This window comes from Macaca nemestrina, chromosome 4 (assembly GCF_043159975.1).
Source record: "Macaca nemestrina isolate mMacNem1 chromosome 4, mMacNem.hap1, whole genome shotgun sequence".
Taxonomy (NCBI): domain Eukaryota; kingdom Metazoa; phylum Chordata; class Mammalia; order Primates; family Cercopithecidae; genus Macaca; species Macaca nemestrina.
This window is the reverse complement of record NC_092128.1, coordinates 109196757-109211607: the sequence shown is the minus strand read 5'-3', so window position 1 is coordinate 109211607 and position 14851 is coordinate 109196757. Positions and strand designations below refer to the sequence as shown.

Here is a 14851-nt window from a genome sequence, read left to right as displayed (position 1 = left end):
CCAGGTGTTATTTTTCACTCACAGATAAAGAGTTTAAAATATTTCTCTGCTCTTTTTACATAATATATTAATGACCACTTAATGTGTTTCCTTTCTCTAGGCAATCTATTAGAGTTCACTGTAAAAATAAATCTATCTAGAGAGTATTTTGCACTTTCCAGAAGGATTTCACATGCATGTTTTTGTTTTATTCTTTTTTTTAATTTTGTATTTCATTAAACTATGTTGTTTTTCACATACTCTCACCTAAGAAAGTAAAAAATTAGCAACCCTATTCAATCTGAAAATTCGGGAGAAATTTTGCATGTTCATCAATTTCCAGGAATCTGGAACTGACTCTGTGTGTGATGGGGTTGGGTGGGACAGTAACCCCAGGGGATATCAAGAACCATTCAGTAGTGTAGGGATCTGTGGTTAGATGTTGGGGAAATGTTCTCACAGGGTTTCTCAGCACCTTTTCTTGCTAGTATGCGTTGGAAATCTCTAAAGGGAGATTGACAATAGAGCATACAGCATTTAAAACTTACTTGGGCACTGCTTTGGGAGATCATTCATTAGCCAGTCGTTAACTGGAAGGTGGGTGAGAGAATGTTGTGGGAAAAACTTGAAATGAGTAACTCTTCTGCTTTTGGTTTCACGTTTTCTAAAATGTAACAGCTTTCTTCAACTGAAGGTTAGCATCATTAGGTTTGTTAGATGCCTATGACATGACATAGTTTAAGGAAATAGTATAATCAACTACATTAACAGTGTTTAATTTCTTTAACTTTCTATGTTTTTATACCTAGCTACCTTGTTAGTGTAATCACTGCACAAATTTTAAAAGCTTCATGAAGTCAGTAAGATGCAAGTAGCATGTATTGCACGTCATAACTTTAAATGTTTCTAGGCCTGATTTCAAGGACAAATAGCACTTATTTTGATATAACTTACTTCCAAAACAATATGGTATCAATGATACTTCAGTTTTTACGTGAACTGACCAGTTTCCAAATGAGTTTATGCTATAAATTTCTAATGTTTTGTATTTTCTATTTTTAAAACATTATAAATTTAGCATTTATTTATTTAGTATTTATATCCATTTTTGTAGTTGGAGGCTTTTTTCCCTTAAGAATTTCAGCATCTTTGTTCTTAAACACTTTTCTTGATGGTTTTATTTGACAAACATTTCGTCTTCACAACAGTTTTGTAGGAACTATCATCTTTGTTTTACAGATGAAAAGACTGACTCTCAGAAAAGTTAAATGATTTGCCAGTCTGAGAAGGTGATGAACTGGGTTTGAACACAGATCCTCTGACTAAATCTCATGCCTTTTTTAAATCCATGACTGCATTACCTTTTGTCCCAAAAGTAATCTAAAAAATCTGCTAATTAGAGTGAGGTCTTAGGATTTTTCATTATGGGTAACACCTCTTGGGAAAAGAATATAGCAAGCATGTTTTAACTCGCTTCTAAGGAGGTGTCATGGTGCTGTGGAAATCTCACCAGGCTAAGCCTCCTGAGTCCCTGGTGTGAGTCTAACCTATAAGTAAAGTAGCGGATGATCCTGAACAAGTCATTGCACATCCCTGGACCTCTGTTTTTCCTAGAAAAATAAAAGGGAACAGGGGCTAGATTAAACATCCATCTTAGATGCTTTAGGGGCTGTAGACATTCCTAAGGCTAACTGAAGCTAAGGCATTAGGTACAAAGCTGAATTGCCTTTAGCCAACACCTGCTTAGTTAGGTTTCTCTACATTTCTCTCTGGAGCAGGATGTTCAGCTTTGGGCACTGGTTTGGGTCTCCTGATAACAAAAATTTCGAAGATCACTGCAGAAACCTGTGACTTAGCCTTTACAAGATGGACACAACACTCAGGAGTTTCCACTGTGATGGAAACTCCTCTGAACTTGTGTTATTGTGGTGATCGACCCCCGTATTTGTATCCTTTTATACTTGGCAGAATCACGCCACATGGTTCTCCCAGCAGGCCCTCATCCCTGCTCTGCAGATGAGAAAGTTGAGGCTAGAAGATGTTGCGTGATTTGCCCATGTCATGCAGTAGAGCCAGGATTCCAAGCCTATGCACTTGGTACTGCTCTGCCTCCTGCCATTTGGCAGTTTTATGTTTTCTTTTCATGGATAATGCTGTGAAGTTTTGTTTTTATTTTTTATTTTTATTTTTTTTTTGAGACGGAGTCTTGCTCTGTCACCAGGCTGGAGTGCAGTGGCGTGATCTCGGCTCACTGTAACCTCCACCTCCTGGGTTCAAACGATTCTCCTGCATCAGCCTCCTGAGTAGCTGGGATTACAGGCACATGCCACCATGTCCAGCTAATTTTTGTATTTTTAGTACAGACAGTTTATCCATGTTGGTCAGGATAGTCTTCGTCTCCTGACCTCGTGATCTGCCTGCCTCGGCCTCCCAAAGTGCTGGGATGACAGGTGTGAGCCACCGCACCCAGGCTGTTTTTGTTTTATTTTTTTAAAGATAGATAATTATCTCCCCAGCTACCAATCTAAGAGAAGCATTGCCCGACTTCCTTTTCCACCAGCTTTCAAAAGTGGTGTGAATGTGGAATCTCTGCTTATTGAAAATAAGGTCAACTCACCTGATGAGGGAGGGAAAATCCACCCTGTACTGTTCTTTTTCTTGAGATAGAAGCTTTGTAGATGAGATTTTCCACTTGCTATAATTAGGTGTAACTGTTTATAAATGCTTTTGTTTTTAATCCATCTATAAGACAAATATGTGCCAAAACTTTTTGGTGCTCATGCTTTCAGTTTTACAATTATGATTTTCATCCTCCTTTCTATAGCAGTGTCTGTGAAGCTCTGTGTGCATGCCTAGTGGTACTTCGTTTATGTTATCTCTGGATAAAAAATGGACTATCTACATAGTGCTGTTGTGTGGCCTTCCACATCATATCTCGTGTACTCTCACTGCTGGGCCCGTTTGGTCTCTGGAGATGCATTCATTGTACTGGCAGTTTACACCAGAGTCACATACAGAATTGGTATGGAAGACAAATAGGCAACTGTTGTCTTTTAAAGAGCAATGGACATGGTATTTGCAGACCTGGGCTCCAGTTCTGGCTTTGCCATTAACAAGCCTGTTGAGACTTTGGTAAGGCACTTCAGCTTTCTGGAGCTTGGTTTCCCAATTAGATTAAGCCAGTGTTTGTGAAGCCTGGCTGCACACCAGAATCATCTGGATTCTTGTATACATTACATAGTTTGAGGCACCCAGCCCAGATCTGCTGAATGAGACTCTCTTGGGAAGGACTAGGGAACATGTCCTGAAACCACCTTGATATTTCTTACTCACCTAGTCTGGCACTAGTCTGTGTATTGAAATTTTAGAACCTTGAAATTAGATGATCTCTAAAATATTTTTTGTTTCTAAAGTTCTTAACAGAGGCATTTTATAAATATGTCTTTACATATTGAATACAGCTGCATATTTAATGTTAACCTAATATTTTAATGTAAGTCTTAATATTTATTTTGGGATCTAATAAAGCAGCTTAGATTTTTAGGTATAATTGGGGTTTATTTTTCACGGTTTTTTCTTTTGCCTCAAAAGTGACATTTATTTAAAGAAAAAAAAAAAAAACGACAAATTGTCCATCCCTTGGCTCCCTTCCCTCCCCTGCCCTGTTCCTCCCAACTGCCCCTTGGATTGAACCCTGGCTGGGGCTGGGTAGCAGGACAGCTCCTCTCAGATGAAGTCAGCAACACTGATGGGCGTCTCCTTAACAGAGGGGCTGTCAGAGGCCTTAGTGTCTTACGGAATAGTTGTTTTCAAAATGCCATATACTTGATGACTTATAAACCCATTTATTCAAATATGTGAGTATCTCCTGTGTCAGACAGTATGTTATGTGCTAACAGGGCCTCGACATGTGGTCTCATAGACCTGGAGATGAGCGAGACGCAGCCCTTTGTTCATGCAGCTCATGATCTGAATTAATGTTTCTGGGAGAAGTAAAATGCCTTAACACTTCTGTTTTGTTAAACTACATGCACCATGCACACAGACACAGACACGCACACATACCATATACACATGTACACACACACACACACACACATGTACACACACATACCTCATGCAAACTGGTAAGCTGATTCCAGACATCTCCATGCCTTCCAAAGTTATTTTTCCAAGTTTACATTTGCTGCAGTCCCCATAGTCCTTTATTTCCCATATCTCTACTTTGCAATCCAAATGGGATAAGAGGAAATAACGCTTCTTTCTTACCAACCTTTTTTTTGGGCCTACATGGATTTCTTTTTGACTCTCAGTATATAAGCTCCTAATTTTCTTCTATGTGAGAGTTTTTGAATAAACTCTCACATAGAAGAGTTCATGAAATAAACTTTTAAGACCAAATGAGATTTGTTGTTTTCCTTTTGAAATTATTTCAGTTTTGCCTTATCACAGCTTTTAGGTGACGTAGGTGGCCTGTGACAACAAGGTGTAGCTTTTAAAATTAATTTGGTGCATCCATACCTTGTGCTATTAGAAATTTAAATACAACTGTGTTTATAAGATTGTTTCTGAACTCCAACATAAGACCTTAGGATCTCTTTCCCTTTGTATTTCTCTGCAACTCATTATCTTTATAAGAATCCCAGCCAAAAGCAAAGCTTTTTCAAGAAGAATTCAAGTTCCATAGCATTGTGACCTAAAGGAAGGATTCGAAATGAGGGGAAAAGTTTCTCAGTCTAACCCCGTGTCCTATTGGGGGCTTTTCAAACCAAGTAGCTGTCTGTCATTTGCAGTTCTAATGACAAGCATTGCAGTATGAACAAGGCAATGTCAGCAAAACGTTTGGTGTTCGAAGAATCTTTTAAAAGAAAAATTTCAGAATTTTTACTTTACTTATTTTATTTTATTGCAAATTTTTATACTTGTAGTAAGTAATTATTACAAATGTAATAATTATAAAATGTGTAATTAAGTTTACATTATTTTATTACACATTTTTATTTGGCGACTTTTGATGGCATTTTTCCCATGGCCGCCATTTCTAATGAAGCATAACAACTTTGCTGATATACAGTTCTTTTATTGCTTTATACAGCTTCTGTGGGTCTGGTGTTTTGCTTTTGGTTGGGATTATTATCAGTGATGATGAACTGCAGAGAAATAAGGAGAAAAGGGGAAGCTAAGGCAAATCTAAGTTGTCATGTTGGTTTTCAACAGTTGTATTATAAATTCATTCTCATTTAAATTTACAGTAGCACAAAATATAATATGTAACAGATTGTTTATAGAAGCCATAGCTGGTTGACTTCAAAATGATGAAAAGGAAAGAATAAAGGTCTTGTTGATAAAATATGTAATTTAGAAAAACTTAGAACTATGGAAGGAAACAAAGTAATATTAAGAAAACAAGAATCCTGGAGTAGGATGTAAGAAGAAATTGACCCCTAGATTTGAATAATCTTGGAAAAATACAGGAAAGTCCCGTAAGGAAAATAAATCTCTGAAAAGTAGTATTGTACTTTCTAGGCCATACCTACAAGTATTTTTCGAGATGAGAATTAATACTGTTATGAAGTTGAGGAAAGAAAAGCCTGGTGTATCCTCAGTGAAATTCTTTTTGTTTCGTTTTGAGACAAGGCCTTACTTTGTTGCCCAGGCTGGAGCTTGGCAGTGGTGCAGTCACAGCTCACTGTAGCCTTGACCTCCTGGGCTCAAGCGATCCTTTCACCTCAGCCTCTGGAGTAGTTGGAACTACAGGCATGTGCCACTATGCCTGGCTAATTTTTGTAATTTTAATTCTTTGCTGAGGCAGGGTCTCACTGTGTTGCCCAGGCTGGTCTTGAACTCCTGGGCAAAGAGATCCTCCTATCTCAGCCTCTCAAAGTGCTGGGATTATAAGTGTGAGCTACCACACCCATCCGATTGTCAGTGATATTCTAATAAGAGATATAGATTACAAAGCAAAGGTTAATAATGGTGCTGTTTAATTTACCAAGTAGAGATATTTCGTAGAACAGTTTTAAGTTTTAGTTTTAAGTTCTGAAAGTGGTATCAGAGTCTGTCCAACACAGAGAATAAGAAACCAGGATAAAACAGGAGGAAACAGGTGAGAAAGTTTTTAGTGGGTTAAAAATGATTATCTTTGAAAGGCCAGTTAGGCATACTTTGGAAAACAAAAACTACTTTTGGTGGGGAGGAGGACATATCTTCAAAACTGCATGCTTATAAGCTTCTGTAGTCCATAAACATTCAGGAAACATCACAAAATGTATTTGCAAATTCCGTAAAGTTGGAGGAAAAGGCACAGGGAAACAATCAGCATAACCATAAAAAACAAAGTTCATGCAGACTAAGTTTTCAACACCTAAAGTAAGCAAAGAATACAAGTTTATATCAATATCTTTGAAAACTCAGAAGAACTGAACTATTTTCTAGGAAAATAATAAGTTATAAAAGTTTACTCAAGCAAATAGAATAAACCTGTAGTCATTAACTAAATTGGCAGTCAAAATGTATAGCTACAATAAAGGCACTTATTCCATAGACAGTTTTAGAGACAAGTTTTATCAATCCTTTTAAAAAAATAGGTGGCTGGATACGGTGGTTCATGCCTGTAATCTCGTCACTTTGGGAATCTGGGGTGAGCAGGTGGCTTGAGCTCAGGAGTTTGAGATAAGCCTGAGCAACATGGTGAAACCCTGTCTCTACTAAAAATACATAAATAGCTGGGTGTGATGGCTCATGCCTGTGGTCCCAGCTACATGGGAGGCTGAGGCAGGAGGACCACTTAAGCCCAGGAGGTCAAGGCTGCAGTGAGTTCTGATCATGCCACTGTATTCCAGCCTGGGTGCAGAGCAAGACCGTGTCAAAAAAAAATTAATTAAAAGTAATAAAACTAAATAAAAACAGGCAACCTCTGTTTTACATTTACTTTTCCAGATAATAGAATGGAAAAGTTCCTCAGTTCCTTATGGGATGCTAGTATAACCCTAATACCAGCATTACGTGAGGGCAATATGGGAAAATTATAGCCCTATCTTTTTTTTTTAAACACAAATGCAAAAATAATACATAAATCAATAGCAGATTGAACTTGACCATTTATTCAATTGTTAAAAGTGCATCCATATCATAAATGTTATTAGTTCTCCCTAAAATAATCATCTGTATGTTCAATAAAATTTTAATCAAAATCTCCAAAGAATTTTTCATGGAAATTGATAAACTGGTCCTAAAATTTACATAAAAATTAAGAGTTAGATTATTATTCAAGAGGGAAGGTATTTTTATTAGATATCCAACTTAATATGTGGGAGTATAAAATGGCATATAACCACTTTGGAAAACTGTTTGACATTTACTTGAAAAATTAAACATACACCTACTCTATGACCCAGGAATTTCACTCCTATGTATTTACTCAAGAGATGAAAATCAGTTCCATAAAAAGGAATGTCCTTTGGATTTCCTTAGTAGCCCTAAACTGGAGATAGCCTCAACATGCATCAACAGGAGAGTGTACCTCAGGGTTGTTGCCTCTTGGTGACAAAGTAGATGCCGTACCAGTAGGCTTTACAGCCACACTCCATATAGCACATGCAGGAAGCAAGGGGTTTTTTCCTAATGAGGCATTGCTTTTTATTTGAAAGGGCCGCTTTCCCAGGCTTGATGTTTATCTTTTTGACCAGATTTATGTTACATGAGCCCCAGCCAGCTGTATATTTCAGTCGGACACACCCTGAACAAAGTTGGAGTTGTGTTTGAAAAGAAGGAGCAGGAATGGTAGACTGGGGCAAGAAGGTGTCAACTGTGTTTGTAATACTTTATTTTCTGGAATGAGATCTGAAGCGTGGGAAAATATCAACATTTGTTAAATCTAGGTGGTAGGGACTTACTTGGGTCTTTTTTTCTTTTCAGTTTTTTTTAGTATTTCATATTTTAAAAAGAAAAAGAGCACAAAGTAATGAAAGATAGTGCTCAGAGCAAGAGCAGCAGTGATCGGTGCCATTCTGGTCATTGAAACCTGAATAACAGAAGAGAGTGCATGTGCCCTAAATATGTGAAGAACATCACATTTGCAAGTTAGAAGGGAGATGGGGAAGGTGATGATAGGCTATGGCTGGGAAGATAGGCTGGGTAAGATGACCTTGAAACATGGCAGTGATCCAAAATCATGAATGTGAAGGTCAAAAAGGGGTGAGGATGATCTGCTTACACCAACTGCTGTGGCATCTGACTTTCGGCCATCAGCGTCTTTATAAATAGGACACTCATGGGAAATTCCAAACATGAGCTTTTGAGGGTGAAATGAATGTGAACAACAGCACATTTTTCATGAGTCACTGGTGGACTTGCTAATAGGAATCCATAGTCAACATAATGCCTTGTCATACAGCTGATGTTGAAAGCAATACCTGTAGATTGTCATACATTATAATCTTGTACTGTCTTCCTTCACTTATCACCTTTAATTGCCTTCAAATTATTACAGATGTTATAGAATAAGTGATTACATTCTATAGAGGATAGTCTCATATTTTGAAATACCTGCCTGGGATCGTATAAATGAAACTTAAAATGTTTTCCTGTTTTTCTGATTTGAAGCCTTGGATTTTGACCAAATGAAGTAGTAAATAGCAGTAAGCTGTATTTATGTACTTTCCCCTCTCCTGGCTATTTGCCTCTGAATAATGAATTTTCCTAGAAAATGCTTTCTGCAGGCAGACAGATTGTACCTGTTTAGAAAAATGTAATCCTGCTGAAGAGATGGTTCCTTCCTGGTTTGCATATCTTGCTGTGTTCCTTTTTAGCTTACAGACACAGTGGCCTCTGTCTAGACTGCTGCCTCTGCCCTTCTCTTACATTATTCATGCCATGGACCTGGAGCACCCACTGAGAGTCAGAGCCCCTTTTTATTTTCCAATTATTTTATCTGAGATGTTGTGGTCGAAACCATTACTCTCTGTTTTTTATTTTTTATCTTCAAGGCTAAGCAGCTTTATATGTTTGCTTTTAAATTTACTTAAAGTTTTCCTGACATCAGTATTTCTTAGCTATCTTTCTTACTGTATTGGTTATTTTTCTCTTCTACCTGTATGTTTTAATGCAGTCTGTTAAAATTTTAATGTGTTTTTTTTAAAAATCCAAAAAACAGCACTTTGGGAGGCCGAGACGGGCAGATCACGAGGTCAGGAGATGGAGACCATCCTGGCTAACACGGTGAAACCCCGTCTCTACTAAAAAATACAAAAAAAAACCTAGCCGGGCGAGGTGGCGGGCGCCTGTAGTCCCAGCTACTCGGGAGGCTGAGACAGGAGAATGGCGTGAACCCGGGAGGCGGAGCTTGCAGTGAGCCGAGATCGCGCCACTGCACCTCCAGCCTGGGCAGCAGGGCGAGACTCTATCTCAAAAAAAAAAAAAAAAAAAAAAATCAAAAAAATTTGATTCCTGGTAGAATTTTAAACAAGAAAACTTCATAGGCAGTTTCTCAATTAATGTAGGAATACTAAAGTCATGTAATCTTGTTCATCAGTACTAGAAATGGCAGGCATAGAACTTGAATCTAGACATTAGTTTTGTTTTCCTGAATATTAATTTGTCTTTGTATAATTAGGGGGAAACGGCTTTTGGCTGGATTCACCCAAAGCCAGTGCTCTTTGGGATTTTCAGAGGAACACGTGGACCACTGAGGATAGAGGGCTGCGGTGGGCTGCTCCTTTACTTTTCTCCCCCAGTGGCATGAATTTAAAACTTATGAAAGCAAAATGCCCATGTAGGTTGTCGAGTCAAGAGTAACTTCAGTATGAAGAAAGCCAGAGTGCCCCCTCCAAACAGCAGAACTTGCCACTGAAAGACACATGCTTCCCAGCCTCGGAGCTGCACTGTGGTGAGACAGCGCTATCTGTTATGTGAATTTCTATGATGTGACGTGTGTTACTGCACATAACCACATATGATAAGACACATAGGCCCCGAAGGGAGAAGCCACAGGCACAGCCCCAGAGCGTCTCTGTCCTTCAGGCCTTGAATTTCTCCCTCTGAAAAAGCAGCAACAAGTTCTGGTTAAAAATAATAATAATAAAATATAAAATGACATCTGGCTTATGTGCACCTCCTGGGCCTCTCTCAGTTTCCTACTCATACCTAAGAAAACCCAGCAAAGGGTGGAAGCTCACACTCTGGCCCCACAGAATGGGCATGAAAGGTAAAGTGTTACCTGCCCCTGCTGTGTCCCCACCTAAAAGCAGGGAGACTCTTGGACCCCATCATGTCTCCAGTTCTGAAATACAACCTTGGTACCAGCCAAGTGGAGGGCATCATCCTCCACTGTGTGCTTCTGACTTCTGAGGCTGCCAAAGCGTTGTGATGTCTCTTGTCATTCTCCAGGCAGGAAGGGGGGGAAGTAGTAAAAAGCCTACAGAGGAGTAAGAAAAATGTGTCAAGAAACAAAAGCTGTAATGCTGGGGTGAAGAATAAGAAAATGACTCTTGTGTCAGAATATTCATATCCATGGTTTTTTTTTCAATTGTCAGCCCTCCCAGGAGTCACCGAATGTGAAGGTTATTATAGTCAGTTAATACCACACACACACACACACACACACACACACACCCCACATTCATAGCACTATGCTGAATGGTTTGGATTAGATTTGGTAAGAAAAAGACAGGTTGCAGCCTGGAGGGGATTTAGGACAGAGATTGTATCTGTTTAGTTTATTATCTATACCCAGTACCCTGTACGTGATACGGACCCAGTACTTATTTGTGCAGTAAATAGATGAATTTATGAAGTAAATGGATGATTTTGGAATAACAGATTTTCACTCTGGGTAAAGATCTGAAGAATGGAATGAGCACATGATGTAGGAGCCAAACTCTGCCCAAGAGAATCTGTATAAAGAAGCCCTCTAAAGTAACAATAGGGTTAGTTAATGTGGGGCCTTCTTTGCCAGACTTTGGAATGTATGTTTGATTATACACATGCTACAGGAGCCAGTGTATGGTTGGAAGAAACGATGCACAGTGTAATGAGTGGATCCTGGCTGGCCAGGTCAGCCTGGCAGTGGTTTGGCGGGAAGAGGGTACTGAGGGCAAGAGAATCAGTGAGTGCCCCTTTAGAGTATGTCAAGCATGCCAGCTTTTGGAATCCCCAGTACCGTGTCCCTTCACCCCTCAGATTTGAGTCTATTTAAGATGACTTTTCTTTTAAAATGTGTGCATTAGATTTTGCTTCGTGAAGGCTGCAAGAAGATTCTCGTAGCTGACTCTTTGTCCTTACTGAAGAAAATGCACCGAACTCAGATGAAAGGTGTTCTTGTTGATGGTGGGTAAAATTGAAATAATCATATGGACTACATGCCCTGCTTTCAGAAACGGCCGAGCAGGTATAAACAGGGCATAATCCAAAGTGTGTGTGCTTTCTTACAGAGGAGAACATCTGTGAGTCGTGCCTTTCCCCTGTTCTTCCATCAGGTAAGAAGGTTTTCCCAAAAACTTTCCCAAATATATATTTTAATGATGAGTGGAATCAAAATTTTGGAATTAGCCAACTACCGTTTATAAAAAATGTATAACTTTCAGAATAACCCAGTGGAGAGAAGTGTTGTGGCTCGCATCCCGCTCAGTGGAATGCGGGTGTTGCCATTGCTTAGAGCTGAGGTTCTCAAGCTGTAGGGTGAGTCAGCATCACCCACCAGGCTTGTTGGAACCCAGATCGCTGGCCCAGTCAGTCTCCCTAGAGTCTCTGGTTGCAAACTTCCAGGGCAGGAACTGAGAAATCTAACAAGTTCCCAGGTAATGTTGATGCCACTGGTTCGGGGGCCCTTCTTTTAGAACTGTAATCTAGGATAAAACAAAATGAAAACTAACCATCAGCATTTAAATTTCAAGGTAGGAGAATCATGTATGTGTCTGGGAAAAAAAATTATAGGTAGCATTCTCTTTAATCTTTTTCTCTGCTATATGGTTCTACATGCCCAAGTTATCTCACATTTCAATGGAAACATACATAATACCTGCCATCTAATTGGAACTGCCAGTCTTTAAAAGACATAAGCATTTGTTTATTTCTAGTTCTTAGCAGATATATATATATATGTCTTCATCTGTAATGAAAAGCACCTTCTTAAGGTTCATTATGACATAAGAAATTTGCATAATTCGAAAGCGGAAATTAACAAAGCATTGTCAGGATGCTAACAAATGCTTTTCAAATGTAAGTTCAGCATAACAAAGTACTAAAAGACCTAGTTGACCTCATATTTACTTAGCATTAAAGGATTATTTCGTGGGTCAGCGCATGAGAAGTTTTTCTACTTAGGTTCTTTTCTAGAGGAATTAGATTTGGATGTTTACGTGTGAATTAGATTTGGATGTTTAAGTGCTTCTGTTGAAAACTGCAGTGGGCTCAGATGAAGAAGTGAGCTTCCGTAGTGTTTCAGTCAGTGTTGCAGCAAAAAGGAACCACATACATTCCCACTCTACAGTTAGATTTAATTCCAAATTTAATCTGCTGATGACACTAAATCTTACCAAAAATAAGCTGGCCACACAGAGCAGAAACAGATGAGGGGATTTGCCCAAGTAGAAGTGCAGTAAAATGCAAGGTCACAGCCTGGGCTTGTAACCCAGGTCTGCCTCTGAAGTCAGTGTGTGGTCTTGGCAAAGGTAGCGGGTGGACGGGGAAAGCATTTTTATGAAGCCACAGACTTGACTTCAGCTGTGGTGTATGATGATTATAGGGGTTAGGGGCATGTCGGCACATACACAGGCTGGTTTTCAAAATAAAGGTTACTGCAGTTTGTCCTCAGTGTAGTCTTGGTAACTGACACAGAGGCTAAGCAAGTAACCTGTGAATCACATAGCAACATGATTATAATACCTGTTTTGTGTCTGATCATAACACCCCTCAGGAATGCTTTTGTAAATAAGCCACTCTCCAAAGGCAGCTTATTGCTGATAAACTGCAACTGGACTTTCAGTTGGCATTGGTTTAAAATGATCTTGCTTGTTGCATTGAGTTCTCCTCCTTTCTCTGCCCTCCTCGCCAGATGCAGCTAAGCCCTTCAGCGTGGTGGTCTTCCATTGCCGGCACATGTTCCACAAGGAGTGCCTGCCCATGCCCAGCATGGTGAGTTGGCAGCTTGGTACCTATCAACAAGAGGGAAATTAACACACTTAGAGGAATGTGCTTGAATCACAACCCGTCATCCTTATGGCTGTATGGCTTAAAAAAGTATAGAGAGATTCATGTCACATAACAAAAACTAATCTAGTTTAAATGTAAAAATATTCAGAAATGTTTTGTATACTATAGTAAGTATAAAAGCATACCCATTTGAAGGAATTCATTCAGGCCAAATTGACAGCTGTCGTGCTTGAAGAGATGAGCAACAACAGTAGAGAGCCATTGTGTATCTTATGTGTTTTCCAGCCTGATTTGTGTTCCATGATGCTATCATTTTCTTAGTGTCGTGTTCCCCCAGGTCACACTAGACTTATTCTGCTGTTGGGTGTCCTTTGAGTCGCAGAGTAACAGCTGATCTAGACTGAATCCTATGTTAACCAGAAATAAACTCCAGAAAAAGGAGTGACATTGTATTACTTCCTCTCCACCCCCTGGCTAATGTTACCATAGTATTTCTGAATATGAGAGTAGAAAAAGATCATGTTTTAAATCTGTGTTTTTAAATTGCATTTTTAGAACTCTGCTGCACAGTTCTGCAACATCTGCAGTGCTAAGAACCGTGGACCAGGAAGTGCAATTTTGGAGATGAAAAAATAGCTCATTTCTGCTTGTCAGTCTCCTCGTCACCACTTTTTGAGACTGTTTTTGCAACAACAGAAGCATTTGTTGACACTCGTGCTGTTAAGAGATTTGTTTATGTTTATATTATGCTCAAAAACAGTTTCTTCATCTATTCCTGTGCTAATGGTTTCTCTTTGCAGTTGACAGAGAATTTGGGGCTCTCTTCATGCCTTGAAATTTTGGGGTCCATATTTTGTTATTTATTTGTTTGGTTCATTCTTTATATAGTAATGGAAACATAAGTCTAGGAGTTAGAAATGAATTTTTTAGACCTTAGTAAAACCATTTAACCATAAAATGGACTACTGAGAATTCTCCCAGCTGCCTGAAAGCGTCGCCAACTGTGGTTATCCTGCAAGCTACTACCTGCAACCTGGACCTTGTTTCCATGTGCTCTGCTGGCTACCGTTCTTGCATTCTGGGTTTGACTTTTTTCTATGTCATCATCTATGGTTATCCTCTAAATAGGCATTTAATGAAACATTATACAAATTGTCACTCATTTGGTGACATCTGGGAATAACAGCAGGCTGATGTCCTCCACCATTATGTTTACTAATCACATGTTCTGTGTGCTCTGACGACTGGCAGATTATCCGGCCATGGCAGACACTCAGCATTTGTTGATTGAATAAATGTTAGCTCTTCTCATTGTGAAGGACTCACTTTTAGTGGGGTGAACAAATGCAATTAAGAATTCTGGCACCCTTGTAAGGAAGAAAAGAGAGTTCAGCACCTTCGAATCTGAGCGCTTGTGGTTAGGGTTTGCCAGGAGGGAGGAAACCAGTGACCCTGAAAACTGAGGGTGTCTCAGGAGCAGTAGGACAACCTGATGCTGAAGGATGGGCTAATGATGTTTCCTCTGGCCGCCTCTGGTGCCTCCATTGCCCTCATGGAACAGAGCATATCATAGAGGGAGAAAAGTCAAACTTGTAATTGTGTCTTACAGTTATTGGCTTCATCTTCCTTGGGATATATGGTCATCCTCTAATGAATGTAAAAGTGTGCAAAACACATCCTCATTGTTCCTGTTCTCTTTGTCCCATGAATGGGAACAAATACA

General features: G+C 39.3%; 1 protein-coding gene across 2 annotated transcripts in view; it reads left to right on the top strand.

Annotated features, from left to right (window-relative positions):
* Positions 1-14442, top strand: part of LOC105497763 (VPS41 subunit of HOPS complex) — a 207955-nt gene extending 193513 nt beyond the window's left edge. For both annotated transcript variants that reach the window (XM_011769100.3, XM_071095062.1), the window contains exons 26-29: positions 11205-11304; positions 11409-11453; positions 13031-13110; positions 13684-14442. In XM_011769100.3, the coding sequence (XP_011767402.1) occupies positions 11205-11304; positions 11409-11453; positions 13031-13110; positions 13684-13764 (306 nt within the window). In that variant the 3' untranslated portion in view covers positions 13765-14442. The remainder of the gene's footprint in view (positions 1-11204; positions 11305-11408; positions 11454-13030; positions 13111-13683) is intronic.
* Positions 14443-14851: the final 409 nt, after the last annotated feature.